The sequence below is a fragment of the Phalaenopsis equestris genome, unplaced genomic scaffold (genome assembly GCF_001263595.1).
Source record: "Phalaenopsis equestris unplaced genomic scaffold, ASM126359v1 Scaffold000715, whole genome shotgun sequence".
Taxonomy (NCBI): domain Eukaryota; kingdom Viridiplantae; phylum Streptophyta; class Magnoliopsida; order Asparagales; family Orchidaceae; genus Phalaenopsis; species Phalaenopsis equestris.
The window spans coordinates 588,286-605,910 of NW_018165155.1; the positions used below are offsets into that span (position 1 = coordinate 588,286).

Below are 17,625 nucleotides of genomic sequence, written 5' to 3' on the forward strand. Positions count from 1 at the left end.
TATATATATATATAAAAGAAAGTAAATTTCAGTAAAAAAAAGGAATTATTTTTATCAACAAACAGTGATTTACTTTCAATTATGTGAGTAATGTGACAAGCCGAAATCTCCATCTCCATTCTCCATCTCCGATCTCCCATCTATGGATCCATGGATGGCACAGTGATCTAGTGTGGAAGCAGGAGCAGAGTAGTTAATCAAGAAGCAGAAATGGGAAAGATCGTGAGAATGCCCTGTGCTCGGGTGCAGGGAGAAACCAAGTTAGGAAGTACAGCAATCAAGCCGACGACTATCTTCTCGGAAGCCATGGGAGGCTTCTTCATGAAGTGGACCTACTCCACCGACCTCAAAGGATATCGCAAGGTCATGATCGGCGGCGTTCAGCTTGACTGTGAGGGTTGCCCTAAAAAGGTTCGCCTCGCAATCGGCAGAACTGATGGTTTGTATTCTCGAACCTACTCTCTCCTACCTCCATCAGCCCATCAGTGTTTGATCTGTGAATGGAATGGTGTTTTAGGTGTCATGCAAGTGAGGACGGATATGGAGAACGAGATCGTGTATGTGATGGGGAAGAACATGAACATGGCGGAGTTGAAGAAGAACGTGAGGATTGAGTCGAATTCGGCGGAGATACTCGACATACTTCCTTGGAAGATCAAGTACTAATATGTTGTGTTGGATTGGTCGCCCTCATCCTGTTTGTCGATTTGCTCCAAAATCATTGTCAAAACTTTATGATGTATTCTTGTTTGATTTTTAGAAGGACTTGTTCTGTTCAAAACTTTTCGGTGCGGATCTGTAAAGTAATAAGATATTTGCGTGTTCTTGTGAATTGGTTCGTCCACTTAGAATATCCCTCTCTTTCCCCATTTTTGTTGTGTCTGCTCAGAGCAGAGAGTAGACATTTTCGTCACAAATCCATCATCTTCGTTTGAGGAGGTTTTACTGCGCTGCTGTCCTCGGATGGGGTAAGATTAATTTTTTAATTATTTAACTTTCAAGTTTATTCCAATTTTTTTTATTTGTGCACTGTGAAAGGCTAAACTCGAATCTCTAGCTTAGTAAATGAAAGGATTTTTTTTATTATTATTTAAGTTTTAATAAAATTATCACCCTTGGCTGACAAGATTTCACCTTTTGTTTTGCTGATTTTTTGATTTGATGAATTTTAGATTTATTGATTTTACATTGAAGTTTATAAATTTTGTTTTCCATGACTATTGTCCATTCCAATAGATGGTAAGCAGATATAATTATGATTTTATAGGATTGCATTTGCTTGTTCCCATTGGCGCAATTCTACTTACTGGTTATGTTATTTTTGTATTAATGTAATTCTTGTTAAGTAGATATTTGATGCAGTTTCCTTTTGTTTCATCCTACTTTTATTTCATGTTTGGCATCATGTGATATGATATATTTGCCATTATCTTATTTTCTTTTGATGCAGTCTTAAGACATTTTATATCCTTATCTATAACTTATATTTCATAATGTCATGACTGTTTACTAGAATAATATGATGGTCAAGGTTTAAATTGTGCCATTGTGTATTGAGACATTTTTTGTCTGAGCGGCAAGGAATTTTAGGTGCAAGCCTCAAAATCAATAACTTATGGTATGTAGTAAAAAGTGAAATATTATTGTCTTGACATATTAATTCATTATAAAGAATTATTAGTATCTTAACATGGTAAAAAGTAGTAAATTGTGTAAGTTAAGAAGTGGCATGTTAACATCCAAATATTAAATAATAAAAGAAAAAGGTTTATACAAATTTCAGAGTAAGAAATGATAACATGCAATCGAAAATAATTTCAATATAATCAGTCTCTCTTTTCTCATATTATGCTCCATCAAAGTAAGAACATATCAAGCTACCAAGAATAGAACTCCTAAATTCAAAAGTCATCAACAATCTCATCACTCAATATATCTATTAGAATTATCGGCATCATAGTTTGCTTTTTTCTCTGCTTCATCCTTTTGTCTGTACTCTCTCATTTCAATCATTTTTGTCTTATTTAATTAACAATAATTAATATCATTCATTAAATTTCTAAATGATTATTGTGTTAATAGTTATAATTTCAATTACATTCTTAATTGTGTATTTTGGGGAGGCTATCTAAGGGTTATTTTGATTATATTTATTAAGAAAAAACCGTACATCTAATTGCGTACATCTCACCCCAAGTGAGGTGAGGTGTGCCTCACATTATGTGAGACGTAAGCCTCTTAGTAATTTTTTTAAAAAAGCACTGAGGAGTGCCTCAAGACTTGGCTCATATGTGCAATTTCAAACCATGGTTGCATTATAATCAACAGTTCTTTCTCACTTGAATATTATTAGCTTCTATAGCACCTCATCTCTCTTCATTTTCGTTGCCCACTCCTCTTCACTTATCCTCATTTCAAGCAATATCCCTCCCATTTGATTATGAAGAACAAAAGAAAAGGTTGTCGGAAATCTTTATTATGTGGTATACGAGGAAATATTGAATCCTTGGTTATGATGATTTAAGTTTCCTAAGGGTTCCAAGAAGGTTCTTACTTGGGAAACATCTCAAAATTGCATCTTTCATGTTCCTCCTCTTCTTTATCTTTTTTATTTCTTACCACCACCACCTCACAAGCCACCAGCACTTTCCTAGAAGATGCTATGGAGGCTATAAGCATCAAGGGCTACAAGAAGGTAATAAGCATCAAGGTGGTTACATCATAAAGCACCACCTATCTTTTAAGTGGTTTGGCAAGATTGCCTCATCTTACAAGGAGGTATTGACCCCCTTATTCTGCAAGGGGCTAATGAGCTCTCCCACTTTATCCCTTTTATTTTATTAAATTTAACTAATTGGATGATTAATCCCATTAGGTGTCAACAATCTAATTGCTTGTAGTTTGAACTATTTAAATTATTTTTTGTAGAGCTATAACAATAGCATTTCTTATGTGCTTCGCATGCACATTTGATAGCATTCATTCCTTTGACCTCTTTTAATTGCTCCTTTTCTCTTTCTTTTGGTTGTGGCCAAATTATTATCTTGTCAATTTCTTTCTCCAATCAGGGGATCAAGGTGCGACCAAGGTAAACTATGAGCATGAGAATATCTACTCTAATAATATATCTTCCTCTCATCATAGAAGAAGATTCAATTCAATATTTGAATAAAACCCTTACGTCCAAATCCAATCCTCTTTTCTGGAAATGATGAATTATCCATCAAATAATTTATTTTACTGCCTAACCCCTATGTATTGCACACCAGCTGATTTCACTAATCTCATATTATTTCTCTTCTATAACAATACGCACACCAGCTGATTTCATTTGACCCCTCACTAATCTCATATTATTTCTCTTCTATAACAATAAAAATTTCTCTTTCTATCATCTTTAAATTCTCTTTTATATGTGTGCTACTTCAAAAACATGTTGGCTGCGCAATTGTAACTCTAGTTATTGTAAACCATGCTCCACCACAATCCCATTAGTGATATAAATCTTATGATTTCACTTAGCTCAACTTCTCTTTTTGTCATAAGCATCCCCTACCTTTCTTTCTTCTTCTTTTTTTTTTGTTTTATTTTTTTTTTTCTACCTTTCTTTCTTCTTTTTATTTTTTTTTTATTTTTTTTTATTTTTTTTTTTTTTTTGGTTTATTTTTTTTTTTTTTTTTTTTTAAATGCATCCCTTTCCACCCCATCTTTCTTTTCTGAAGACCTCTTATGTCATTTCGAGGCAAGAAAAAAAGGAAAAAAATGAAAAGCATATTACAAATTATTATTATTTGGTGTCAAAGAAACAATTAAATTATTAAATTTGATGATTCTAGTCCCTTAAATAAATCATATTGAAAATTTAAATTCTTTGGACTCATGATTTTTATCGTATAAAATATAAAAAATGTGCATTTTTTTAAGCATTATTATTATTATTATTATTATTATTATTAAGACTCATGATTTTTATCGTAGAAAATGTAAAAAATGTGCATCTTTTTAAGTATTATTATTATTATTATTATTATTATTATTATTATTATTATTATAGGGCTTGTTTAGGATCAATTTTATTTTTTATTTTTGTTTTTTTAACATGTTTTTAGAGTATTTTTTACAACTTTTTATTTTTTTATTTCTAAAAATAAATAATTATATTTTTTAAAATACTCAAAATACCTTGTAGGTGTTTTGAATGTTTTCAAAAACAATCATACATTAATCAAAAATAACTAACATGTTTTATTTCAAATCAAAACATAAAAAAAACAAAGTAAAACAAAAAACAAAAGTGATCCCAAACGGCCGCTCAATATTTTCATGGATCCATTATCTTCCCTCTTAAGTTATCATCATTTCCCCAAAAACAATAGCATTTAAGTAATGTTAGGATTTCTTTAATGTCATGAGTGTAGTTACCATAAAATGATTTAGGGTTTTTTTTTTTTCATTTTATCTTTTATTTGTTTGATCCATCTAAGTTAGGTGATGAATTATGGTTGGCCTTTTTGATATGATTTATTAGAGAGTGACAAGTTTTATTATTATTATTTTTTCAGTCTCATGTTGTTTTTAATTTAATGCTTTATATTATGTAATTGAAAATTTTAGTCACAATGTTATTTTCTTTTGATGTTTTAATATCAAGGATATCATCAAGAGAGCAATTTATCTTGCAAGTAGACAACCAAGGACCCTTCACCCTTCAAATGACCTACCAAGACCACCTCATTCTACAACTGGCACATCACCTCCCTTTCTTTAACCCCTTTAATTATATGTGTTAGGTTAAATCAGGTGTTTACTAACTTTATATTTCATTGTTTGAACAAATTAAAGTTCATTCATGTGGTCTTAATCTCCTTGCCACTTTTAACCAGTTGTCTTCTCTCGAGATTCTGGTCAAAGTTCTATTTCCTCCTTTTTATAGTCTAAGCATGTCTTATTATGAGATGCAAGGTGAGTTTATGGTGAAGGCAGGTATGACCAAGTGAAGATCTGGTCTAGCAAAAAATCTCTTCCTCATCAAAGGAAAGTGATTTCAATCAAAGCTTTAAATCCAAGTCTCATTCATTAGTGTTAACCATAGTTTTATGAGCAATGATAAATCCACTTAGTGCATTCCAAGTTCCATTAAAAGGAGATGAAGCCCGTCTGCTCTTCCATCAAAAGATTAAAAGAGATACACAGTACACAGCCATATCATCATCCTCATCCTCATTCCCATCCTCGTCACCTCGCCACAGCCCACGCAACCCCCCCACCCAACATCTCCCCTCTTTCCTTCCTTCACTCATTAGACCCAGCTATTCTTCTTTTCATTCACAGGCCTGCCCATTTTCATCTCTTTCACCCTTTTTTTTCCCCTCTTTAACACCCCCCTTTCTCTCTGTCCTTAACATCAAGACAAGGACAAGAACACAAGAGAAGTTTGCTGTGGGAATTTATTATTCAGGATTAGTACACCTAATATATAATTCTTATAGAAAATGATGAAAGATTTATAGAAAATCCCAGTCCTAGTAAAAGATGTTTCTTTCTCTATCTTCGACTTTCTTTTGCTTTCCTACCTTCACAATGATGCTAACTCAAGTTTCATTGACACACATGGCATCATTTGGAAAGTTACATCGGAAAAAACACAACATACAAAGCTAGATGAAGGTTATAAGAAGGATACTAGAATCTTGGTAGCTATATCATCAAGGAGGCTAGCTCATCCTACAAGTGGACATCCAAGGTCATCTCATATTATGAGTGGTATTACAGCCGCTTTATTTCACAAGTTTTCTATCGACTCTCCTTGTTTTTCCTTTTTGTCTAGCCAAGATTAAATGATTGGATGAGTCATCCAATTAGCTATTTAATCTTATATTTTGTAGTTTGAACTAATCCCAGTAAATTCATGTGGTCATAATAAATCGGTTGTTTTACTCTTAATTCATGTAGCCATCCCTATTCTCTCTAGTCCCTTCCCTCCTCTCATCTTCCTCTTCATCTTCTCTTGCTTTGTCCATTTCCTTCTTCCATATCTTTTCTTTCTCCTCTTCTTCCTTTTAAACCTTCTCTCTCTTTCATCTTTTTTAAGACAAGGGCAAGAAGTACGCACAATGTTCGTCGCAAAGATTTATCTTTTGGTATTAGGTTAAAATATTTAATTCTTGGAGATGATGAAAGTCTTAGAAACAATCCCATCTGGCCAAAAGGATTTATATTTCTAAATCTTCAACCTTCTTTCTTCTTCTGCTGACTCCTCCACTTTTCCCTCTTTTTTGCAAGGACACCGCAGGTCCTCGGTGGCTTTAGATGTAGCCTTAGTTATCTTAACTCCAATCTCAATACTAAAAATCTCACAGTTTTTGACTTCTATGTAACATTCTTTGATAGAAACTCTGCTCTGATACTTCTATCTACCTGCATTTTATTTGAAATGTTTTTTTTCTAAGAAATCCGGAAGGTTGAACTACTAGTTTGACACTCTTTTAAGTAAAGATAAATTAAAAAAATAATAATTAATTTTAAATAAGTGATGATAGATTCATAAACAACCATATATCATTGGAATTTTATCTTCCTGTCTCAAAGGATCGGCCTGGTGGAGAATGGAAACCTCATTTTGCTGGAGCATGGTGCACGTTGGTCTAACATTTCTTTGCAAGGTATGCTTTCAATTTCCTATAAACCTATTCTTTTATTTAAAATTTCTGTGTATCCAATCTTTTTTGAGAAATATGATTTTAGATGAACGTTTTTGCTGCAATTTTTAATTGTAATGAAGGTGTATCTTAGCTTAAAATAATAGTAATAACAACAACAACAAAGGAATTCTTAATTACGATGCTTCTCCAGTGTTTGATAATGATATTTGAAAGTAAAAGCTTTCTGATTTTTTATTTATTTCCGTAATTAAATTTGAATTATTTGGTTTCATTTCATGATCTGATCCAAGTTTTTTGGGTTCAAATTGATCGGAAACCTGATTTCAAGCTGATTGATAGAAACTGCTTTCGGGCTTGTAGACTAGAATTGAGTTTTATGCATTCTGCTCACAATTATCTTCCTACTGTTCGCTACATCCGTCTGAATTTTTACCATCATTAGCTTTTAGCCGAAATTTAATTTTTTTTGTTTTAGGAGATCCACGTACAATGCATCGAAAATTTAACTATTTACATATTTAGCCCCTAAACTTAGGGCCTGTTTGGGGCAGCTTATAATCGTGGGCGGCATTTTAAAAACGTCACCTTGCCGTTTGGCTCGTGTGTTCTGGCAGATTATGGTGAAATGTAGTTTTGAAATCTTTATTAGCCGTGGCCGCGGGATCGACCCCCACGGCCCGCATCGTCGACGTGTGTTCGAATGGTTCTTCTGTTGTTCGCCTCCTCCCTCGCTCGATCTCCCTAACGCACAAACTCCAAAACAAGCGAGTTTGCTGAGAGAGGCCGAAAGATGAGCTGAACAGGGACAGGCTGGTGCGGAGGGAAACGGAAGGGCTTGACATTCGTCATCGATTGTTCAAAGCCGGTGGAAGACAAACTTATGACAAGATTATGGACATCGCATCCCTTGAGAAGTTCCTCCTTGAACGGATCAAGGTAGCCTCGCTTGGCGGAAAGGCCGGCACGATTGGCAATGTCTTCTCTGTCACACGGGATAAAAACAGGATCACCATCACTTCTGAAGGCCCATTTTCCAAGCGGTATGCTTGTGTAGTAATTCTATTTCTTATGTGATTGTGGATAGAAGTCATGATTGAGGTTTTTTATTGTCCTGTTGAGGTACGCCTGGAACATATTAAGCCAACATATCTGTTAAACTTTGGCTTGATGGAAGTCCTTAGAAATTATAAAACAAAGTCTTTGTCTGTATTTCTTATCGCTGGTTTTATAGTGAATTTAAGGAGATGGTAGTGGATATAGTGACGAGCTTACTTATTGATGGGTTCTTTGATAAAGATGCTTGCTAGAGTTAGTGGGTGGGGATAAGCTTTGAAGGTAATTATTATAATGATTTGAATTAATTGTACGCAATCCTATAATAAGTGGTTACTTTTAAAGTAGTTGTATCAAAAGCTTTGAATGTATTGCTCTGCTAATGCCATTGGCTAAATAAATTTGATGTGGAATCTTGGAAAACTGTAAAGATTTTTTATTTTTGAGGTTTATGATTCAGAAATCATCCTCTAGTCATCTTATCCAATCTAAGGGATCATGATCCATGAAACATCAATAACTATTCTGATTTAGGATGCTATGGATGATTCTTTTGACCATTGTTTGAGCTTAAAGAGTGATTGAATTGGACTAATTTGCTGAGTAAGTTCTCTGACAACATAATTTTGTTGTAAGTGTTAGTATATCGTATCTTTTCTTTCAGTTTTCCCTTCGTTTATGAAATTACATGTCCAAATATATAGTCATAACAATGATGTTTTTCAATCAGTTGTTTTTCAAATGCACAAATCAAACATCTATCTTAGTTTATCCAGATAAATGAGCTGGCACAAATCAAACAACCAACTAGTTTATCTGTTGTTTTCACGCAGTTGAACCAAACAGCCAGCTCCCCCACAGCTGTTTCCCCGCAGCTGCTTCTTGGGGCAGTGTAGCTGCGCTGAGAAGCTGCAGCTGCGCTGCGCCAACCAGATCCTTAGTGGGTGGGGATAAGCTTTGAAGGTAATTATTATAATGATTTGAATTAATTGTACGCAATCCTATAATAAGTGGTTACCTTTAAAGTTGTATCAAAAGCTTTGAATGTATTGCTCTGCTGATGCCATTGGCTAAATAAATTTGATGTGGAATCTTGGAAAATTGTAAAGATTTTTTATTTTGAGGTTTATGATTCAGAAATCATCCTCTAGTCATCTTATCCAATCTGAGGGATCATGATCCATGAAACATCAATAACTATTCTGATTTAGGATGCTATGGATGATTCTTTTGACCATTGTTTGAGCTTAAAGAGTGATTGAATTGGACTAATTTGCTGAGTAAGTTCTCTGACAACATAATTTTGTTGTAAGTGTTAGTATATCGTATCTTTTCTTTCAGTTTTCCCTTCGTTTATGAAATTACATGTCCAAATATATAGTCATAACAATGATGTTTTTCAATCAGTTGTTTTCTAAATGCACAAACCAAACATCTATCTTAGTTTATTCAGATAAATGACAGAATATTCATTTATCTAGAAACAACTGCAAATCAGCTGGCACAAATCAAACAACCAACTAGTTTATCTGGATCAGTTGCAGATCAGCAGCTTGTCAGGATAAGCTAGATAAGCATACCAAATTTCAAACCCGCTCTACAAATAAAAAACCGCACTCCCAAAAGCGGTGTCGTGAATGGAGTTATGCAAGCGGATGTTTCAGTCTCGGTGTGGAGAGCTCTGTTTTGCGATTGGAATTCCTTAGTTTTGGTCAGAGGTTTACATATCTAAGTTTGCTCTCTCCTCATGAAAATTTCAGTGAAGTGGGTTCATCTATTAAAATTGCCAATCCAGTGAATTTTTATTATCATTTTTATATATATTTTTGGATACAACCACACAACTATTATATATTTACATGTCTAATTTTTTTGGGACATTTGCATACAACCACACAACTATTATATATTTACATGTCTAACACCTAAACCCTTATATTTATATTTATAACACTAGTGTCATAACTCTATGCTTGAAAAAGGTGTATTTCACTTTTAAAAGATAATGCGTGAGGTCAAGAGATTAGGACGCCGTGTATGTAAATATGGAAAGCTTAGATGATAAATATGTAAATGCATAAGAACTGTGTGGTATGTATTTTATTTATTTTATTTTTTTTCAAATCATGGTGTTGGAGAATTAGTTAAAGGCTGTTCGCAATTAAGTTGTACAGGGAAATAGGTAGTTGATGTATTTAATTAAGCACAACATTACAAAACAGGGGTATAATGATCATATTTTTTTAATAACAGTTGTGAACACAGCTGTCATAAACAGTCAGTCAATTTCTCCATATCAACTTCCTGAAACAGCGTAGCTGCAACCGAAAAGCTGAAAAGCCGTTGTTACGCCAAACAGAGCGTAAATTGAAGAGGCTTTTCATAAAGGGATGATCATGACAATTATTTATCACTCTTAGAAAAAAAAATATATTCTGATTATGTCTATGAAATGGCCGGGACATTTTATCTATCTAAATTTGGCGGCACTAGCAATCATTTTTTTAATTTTAATTAATTTTAATTTGGCTTTTAATTTCTGAAATTCTTTAATATTTTAAAAAAGGGGCATTATCATACATACCAACCAATTCCTATCTATTCACATATCAAACACCTAAAATTTGCACTTTACATTTCTACCGCCTAAAAATTTCATTTTTACATAAAGGTGGAATACACATTTTTGAGGCATGGTTCAGGTGGCTATTGTACAAACTTAAAGCTTGGGTGTTAGGTATGCAAATACATAAGAATTGAGTGGTATGTATGCAAATCCTTCTTTAAAAAAAAAAATTGTTTATTTCTAATTAAAAAGTACAAATAAAATGCAAGATGTAGAGTGCTTCGCATCGTAACATACCGACTGTTTGGGGTGACTGTAATTTTATATAAAAAAAAGTGCTTTTTTTAGAAGCAGCAGCAAACAGTTTATTCTGGAATGGGCCTTGAGTGGTAGACTCTCAAATTTGTAGTTATCGACATTATGAGGGTGTAAATGTCAAAGAGATCAGTAGACTCTGAATGTAACTCATAAAATATGATACTTAACATGTAAAACATACATAGGGGGTGTAAACGAGTCGGCTCGTTAAAAAATACTACTGTTTGTGTTCGGTTCATTTATGTGTCAAACAAAAAAAAAAAAGAAAGTGTTAGCGTTCAGCTTGTTGCTCAGCAAGCCAAACAAAGGATTGTTTTGACAACCCTAGTCATGCAACTGTAAGAGTTAGGGTGATATTTAAATCTTATTATTTATATTAAAACATCGTTTAAATATAATTTAATACAATTTTGATTCTATTTTTTAATTAATAATTTTAATTGATTATACATATTTTATAGTCTTGCAGTAATTAAAATTTTTAAAAATACTACTTATTATATATACATATTAAATACAACTGTAAGGGTTAGGGTGATTATTATATATATATACAGTGCAAAAAAATTATTCGTTTTCGGCTCGTTAACTTATCGAACAAATCAAATACGAGGTTCTTAACGAGCCGAACACGAACTATTCACGAACAACGAGCCGTTTGACAGCCCTACACGTACACAAAACAATAGTCATCATTATATGAATGAATTGGAATCAAAATGGCATGCAAAAGCATGAAATGATAAGAAATGAATGCAAAAGGTGCTTGTGTGCAATTTTATCATGAAATACTTCATTTAACATTTGCTAAAACATAGATGATTCATAATCAACGAATCCTTCCACTTAATCTAACTCACAACTTCAACATTATCTCAAGCCCATAGGGTGATACAAGGTGAGGAATTCAAGAGAAGGGTCACATGAAAATATATTCTTTTTAGTACAGACGTTTCCCAGCTTCCAAGCAAGGAATGATGAAAATTTTGACCAGCAGCTGATTAGTGATTTGAGTAATTTCATCACTAAGATCAAAGGCATGAAGTACATTAAAAAGTAAAGAAAAAAGCTGGAATATCAAAGGTCATAGAATTTTCCACATGCATTGCCGTGCATACCATTGTGTGCCAACAATAATATATACAATATCTTGCTTAAACCTGAAGCCAAACATCCAGTCTTCTAAATTATCAATCATAGTCAAGTTATCTGATGTGAATGATATTTTCCATTATAAATGTCATCATTTGTTTCCGTATCATGATGAGTTTATGCTTGAGAAGTGTGTTTTAATTGTGTTTTGAAGGATATAGGTGTAGAGCAAGCGTCGGAGAGTTGAAGGATACAAGTGGCAACACTAGCCAAGCTAGCGCACCTGCACCGCATTCAAGAGAGACAGACATCCCCACGCCAGCTAACTGCGCATCCGTGCTGCTCCATCGAGAGCCTCTTTAAACTGCGATGCTCCCGCGTCCTGTTTCACAGTATGATAAATTTGGAAGGTTTTGTGTGTGGATTTGAGGCTTGGAGTATATATGTACATGCATTGAAACCCTAAAGCATTCTTGGCTTTTAGGAGGCCTCTTTTCCACCAAGTTTTTGTGAGAGTCTTGTGTGCTCTAGGGTTCTCTTAAGTTTTCCTTACGATAACTTAGAGTTTGGTCTTAGTGAGCTTTTGGAGAGAGTTGAAAGGGAGACATGTGTGAACTTTTACAAGGGAGATAGACGAAGAGCTTGTGTTGTGAGGAGAGAATTGAAGTGTATCGGTAAGGGCAAAATCAGCTTTGGTTCGAGATTTTTATACTTTCTTACACTATTTTCTTTAATGTTTTCGGTAAAAATCTTTGTATTTTCTTTCCTCATGCATAATAGCTAAATCTTATTTTTATTCCGATGACATAAGGGATGTGATTTTGTCATTTTATCCTAGAATTTTTCCCTAAACATTTTTTCTGTGTTATAGATTTCATACGTAGATATGTTAACCTTCTGATCATAGTTTACTCTAGATCTGATCAATTAGGAAGTTAAAATATATCGTGATTTAGGACTTATAACCATTGACCAGAAGAATAAGTTAACATATATTTACATAATGTAATAGACATATTACCAATAGGAGAGTGCAACCTAGATAAGAGACTAGAGAATTCCTGAGAAACCTTGCATGATTAAACCCCCTTAATTATAATAAGAGTTTCCAATGATTCTTATGACCTATACATAAGCAAAGGAGGACTTATCCTTGGTTGTCAAGAACAACCTAAGGAACTCATATGGAAAAACAGAGTATTCACTAAGCCGGTCACAAAAGTATGAACCTTTGACCTCCTAGAAACTCTAAAAAAAATTAGTTCTATTTTTTAATTTTTACATTATAATTATAGAAACTTTCGCCTTCTGCAAAATCTGAATTATTCAAACTAGACTTAGAGATTTAACACTAAAATTTTTCTTATTAAAAATGTTGATAAGTTTTCTCGTGAAATCGATACACGGACTCAAAATCCCATATTACTTTATCAACATGTATATTTGCGTGGTTGACCGAATGCTTCACAGCAATTTTGGGCATCAATTTTTTGGCGTCGTTATCGAGAAAACGAGTCAGTTTCTAGTTTTATGAGAACTTTAGTTGAAACATTTTGAGTGGAGGTTTAAACTTTTTAATGTTTTTTCTTGTTTATCTGTGATCCTTGTTATAGTTTTGTTTGAATCTTTAGTTTAATGAAAACTTTACAAATCCAAAAAAAATTGTTGAATTTGTTTATTTCTGTTCATGTGTTGTGCATGTTAATTATTTTCAGTCAATATGTTTTTTTTGTGTTTGTATTTCTTTTCTTTTTTTTCTTTTTTTTTCTTTTTTTTTTTCATTAGTACGTTGTTACTTGTGGGAAAACCGTAGTTGCATGAGTACAAACTGTTAAACTGAACTAATACCATTTGATCCTGAAATTGAAGAAACCCTCAAAAAAATTTGAAAAACCCAAAACCTCAAAAAATAATATTTAGAATTGGCAACCCTCAGGAAAACCATATGAAACCCCTTAGAGAGTATGTCAACCGATCGGTAGAGAAAAGCCATATGACTATCAATTACCCTACCGTAGAAGCCAACACATTTGAACTATACATGTGATCATCAAAATAGTTAAAAACAACCAGTTTGGGGATCACCCACTCAGGATCCAAACCCGCACCTGATAAATTTCTTAGTCATGTGTCATCTTCAGGCATAACTGTGTCATCAATGACGCCATTACACTAAGGTTATTCCCTTTTTTCCCTTAGGGATAAAACTATATGTGATTAACCTCCTTAGCACCAGGATCAATCACCACTTAGCCTGACTTAATTCAAAAATTCTTAGCCAAATACTTTCTTCCATCCAAGACTGTCAAACTAAGAAATGACATCACTTCTTTCCCCCAGCTAGATGGAGAGTCAATTTATGAAACATGAGATATTCAAATAATTGCTTAAAAAAATGTCCACACAACACGCGACCTGACTAGCTGATTTGACAAACATTTTACAATGAGCTGGTAGGATTTTTAAGAGCGATCGTATATGCTAAAGCTGAGGAGTCCCTTATATCAAAACTACTTTATAAAGCTTATGAATTCATTAAATAACCACGAACAATTTTCAATGGTCATATGAGGAAATCATCCTTAAGAAATCAACTAGTGTGCATGAAACAAATGTTTTGACTATTCTAGCCTCACAGGATGTTGCCATTTCTAAGAAGTTGAACAATTTTGGAATGAATTCATAATCAGGACCCCTACCCACTGATAGGATGACTTATGAACTAGTAGGTGATTATAGCACTACTGCCTTAAAGACCTTAAATGTCATAAGAAATCAATTCAACAATTCTTATTCCAATACCTAGAACCCAGATTGAAAAAATCACCCAAATTTTAATTGGAGCAACAACAATCTAAGGGCAAAAAACTAGCGGTGAGGGGACACCCAAGTCAGCACTGTAAGAAAGTGCAACCACTAAGGCAATAGTAATCTGAGGTAGACCTATCCACATATCCATCAAGATTTTCCTGCACTTGTCAGTTTAAGAAGAAGAGACCATCATTGGAGAAGATTATGTTACAAATGTGTAACCAACTACAAAGCCAAGCTGCAGTCACAAGGAACATGGAGCAGTTAGCTAATTTATTGAGTAATATGACCCAAGGAATGCTCTCCAGCAACACCAAAGTGAATCGAAGTGATCAGAACATGGAGCAATGTAAAGCCATCAGAGTAATGATGGGGATTGAGTGTGAAGACATCCTCGGGAAAGAGAGTAAACATGTAAAAATAAATCCTGAGTCTGAAAGACCGAGTGAAAAACTTACCCAGATTTAGGAAAACGAAACTCAACTCTTAGGATAGTGAAAAACTTACCCCAAATTTAGGAAAACGACCCACACCACCTAGGATTGTGCAACAGAGCCCACCACCATATTGTCCCCAAAGGCTCTAGAGACAAAAGTCCGACCAACAGTTTGTCAAATTTGTAGAGGGTTTTAAGAAGCTCACAATCAGCATTTCATATGTTAAAACCCTAGAATCACATGAAATTTGGGAAAAAGATCCTTGATAGAAAGTGAAAACTCAGAGATTTTGAAATTGTTGCATTGACTGAGGAATGCAGTGCGATCCTATAGAAGGAATTGTCATGAAAACTAAAGGACCCAAGGAGTTTTATCATTTTGTGTGCTATAGAAAAAAAAAATCTTAGAAAGTTCTTTGTGACTTAAATATCAATATTAACCTCATGCCTCTATCCATTGTCAATGGACTAGGATTAAAAAAGGTACAGTCTGCCACAACAACCTAGCAGTTAATTTATCGATCTTTGAACCATCCCAAGGGGGCGATTGAGGTTGTGGCGGTGAAAGTTGATAAGCTTATCTTCCCTGCGGATTTCATTGAGATATGAAGGAAGATAAGGAGATCTTCATCATTGAAGAATGGAGGAAGAGACTTGGAGGAGTATTTTTAGCCACAGGAAAGACTACGATTGATGTGCATAAAGAAAAACTTACAATGAGAGTTCATGATCAGAAAGTGACTTTTCATATTCTAAAATCGATAAAGTCTCCCTAAGGCCCTAACGATGATTCTTATAAGTAGGACCAAATAGAGCAACATATGATTAAGGATTGTAGTGAGAGCCCTAAGACAAAATTTGATGCACCCTTAAAAGAGAACCCTAAAGTTATTAGGGATAGAGTTCAGCCTTTAGACCATATTAGCCACAACCAACCTGTAGTTTCGTCCATAGAGAAATCTCCTGGGTTTGAAGTAAAAGTTCTCCTTAAGCATCCTCCAGCCCTTCCGAGAGAAGCCTCATGGTGCCCATCATGATGCCTACTGAGTTGAGTGAGTTACAAGAGGCACAGCAACGAAGAACATTGGATCCAGAGATAGCCTTTAGGATTTACAATCACATACAACCCCTTATATAGCCTTTAGGATTTACAATCGCATACAACCCCTTATATAGCCTTCAAAAAAGTGTTGTCAAATTAAACTAGAGATATTACAAAAAATTATAAACAAGGGTATTCCGGAAAATTCAAGGGGAGAAATAAGATTTGATAACTTAGGCAATCCTACACCAGCGTTAAAATTTGGGAAGATTGATCAAGGATTACATAAAAGACAATTTGATAATGGAGAAGCACCTTAGAATTGATTTAATGGGCTGAGGACGTTAAACTAAATGTTACTTAGGAGGCAACCCAAGCGTTATTCATTAATTCGAGTGTGTTTTATGTTGTTTGTTTCGAATTTGCTTTGAATTTGATTTGTGAGTGTTTTTGATTTGAAGATTGTCATGTAGAGTTTGTTTAGAGACCGGACTAAGGTAGGTTGCACTACACTCTATAATTTTTTCTATAATGTGCATATCTGAGTTGTAAACTTGACTTTTGAGTAATGACTCGTGATAGGATTACTGGTGAATTAAAAAGAATAATTATTTTGTAAAAAATGATTATGTGAATGTTCATTAAATAAGAGATTAGAATTGATTTCCTAATACTTTAGGTCTTCATTTTAATTACTTCTTTTACCAGAAGCCTGAAAAGTCACAACACAATTAAAAAGGTGTAATAGAAAATGCAAATAATTAGCCAGAAACAATTAAGCCTTTAAATCTTCAGCTTATAATATTTCGGAATTCAGATTAAGAAATAATTGAGAATTATCAATTAGGGTAGATTATATATTCAAAATCCTTGGAAAATATGTTTAATCAGAAATAATAATTCTTAGTAAAATTTTAACAATTTTGGGCTAAAAAGAAGAAAAGAAAAATTATGCAAGGCCTTGATTCAAAATGAGAGATAAGAAAAAAAAACAAGTGGTCAGTCTATTGAGAAGAAGCTTGAGATTTCGCATAAAAATCAAAAGTCGGAGTCTAAATCTTTTCCTAATTAATAAAACTTAAAGTTTTTAATGAAATTCTTAAATATTACATTCAATAAAAAGTTAAGTGATTTTGGGGTGTTTGGTTGCTGATTAATTAACTTAAAAATATCTCCAAATAATGAAAATACTTTAATCACACTAGATTAAGTGCTTAGATCTGCTTAAGCTTGGAATGAAGTGAATTAAAGAAAGGCTAGTTTAGTAGAGAATAATAAAAATTCAATTTTAAAATAATATTTGTCCATCTTTTATTATGAATTATATAACCTTGTTAAAAAATTTAGAAAGTCCCATAAGAGTTACCAAAATTAGTTAAATAAGTCTAAGTTTCAGTTATGAAATTACTTGAAAGCAATTAATAAGTTTGGAAGAATTGATGTGAATCAAATATGTGATTTTTTTCTCTTATAAATTTCATGTTTTGTTTCCGTATCATGATGATTTTATGCTTGTAAAAAGTGTTTTTATTATGTTTTACAGTATATAGATGTGGAGCAAGCGTCAAAGAGTTAAAAGGATCCAAGTAGCAACATTATCTAAGCCAACTTTGTGCCATAAGGCAGCGCACCCACACGGCATTCC

At 33.6% G+C, this 17,625-nt stretch overlaps 2 protein-coding genes across 2 annotated transcripts in view; one reads left to right on the plus strand and one right to left on the minus strand.

The window, feature by feature from the left end:
* The first annotated feature begins 58 nt into the window (after nucleotides 1-58).
* Nucleotides 59-853, plus strand: LOC110030402. Its single transcript, XM_020733100.1, has 2 exons — nucleotides 59-439; nucleotides 518-853. Exons 1-2 carry the CDS (start codon nucleotides 211-213, stop codon nucleotides 664-666), a joined length of 378 nt encoding a protein of 125 aa, XP_020588759.1. The 5' UTR covers nucleotides 59-210; the 3' UTR covers nucleotides 667-853.
* An 11,045-nt stretch (nucleotides 854-11,898) lies between these two features.
* The window catches only part of LOC110030401 (sufE-like protein 1, chloroplastic/mitochondrial), a 10,636-nt gene continuing 4,909 nt past the window's right edge, over nucleotides 11,899-17,625 (minus strand). The window contains exon 2 of the mRNA XM_020733099.1: nucleotides 11,899-12,073. The gene's annotated coding sequence lies outside the window, so the exon portion shown is untranslated. The remainder of the gene's footprint in view (nucleotides 12,074-17,625) is intronic.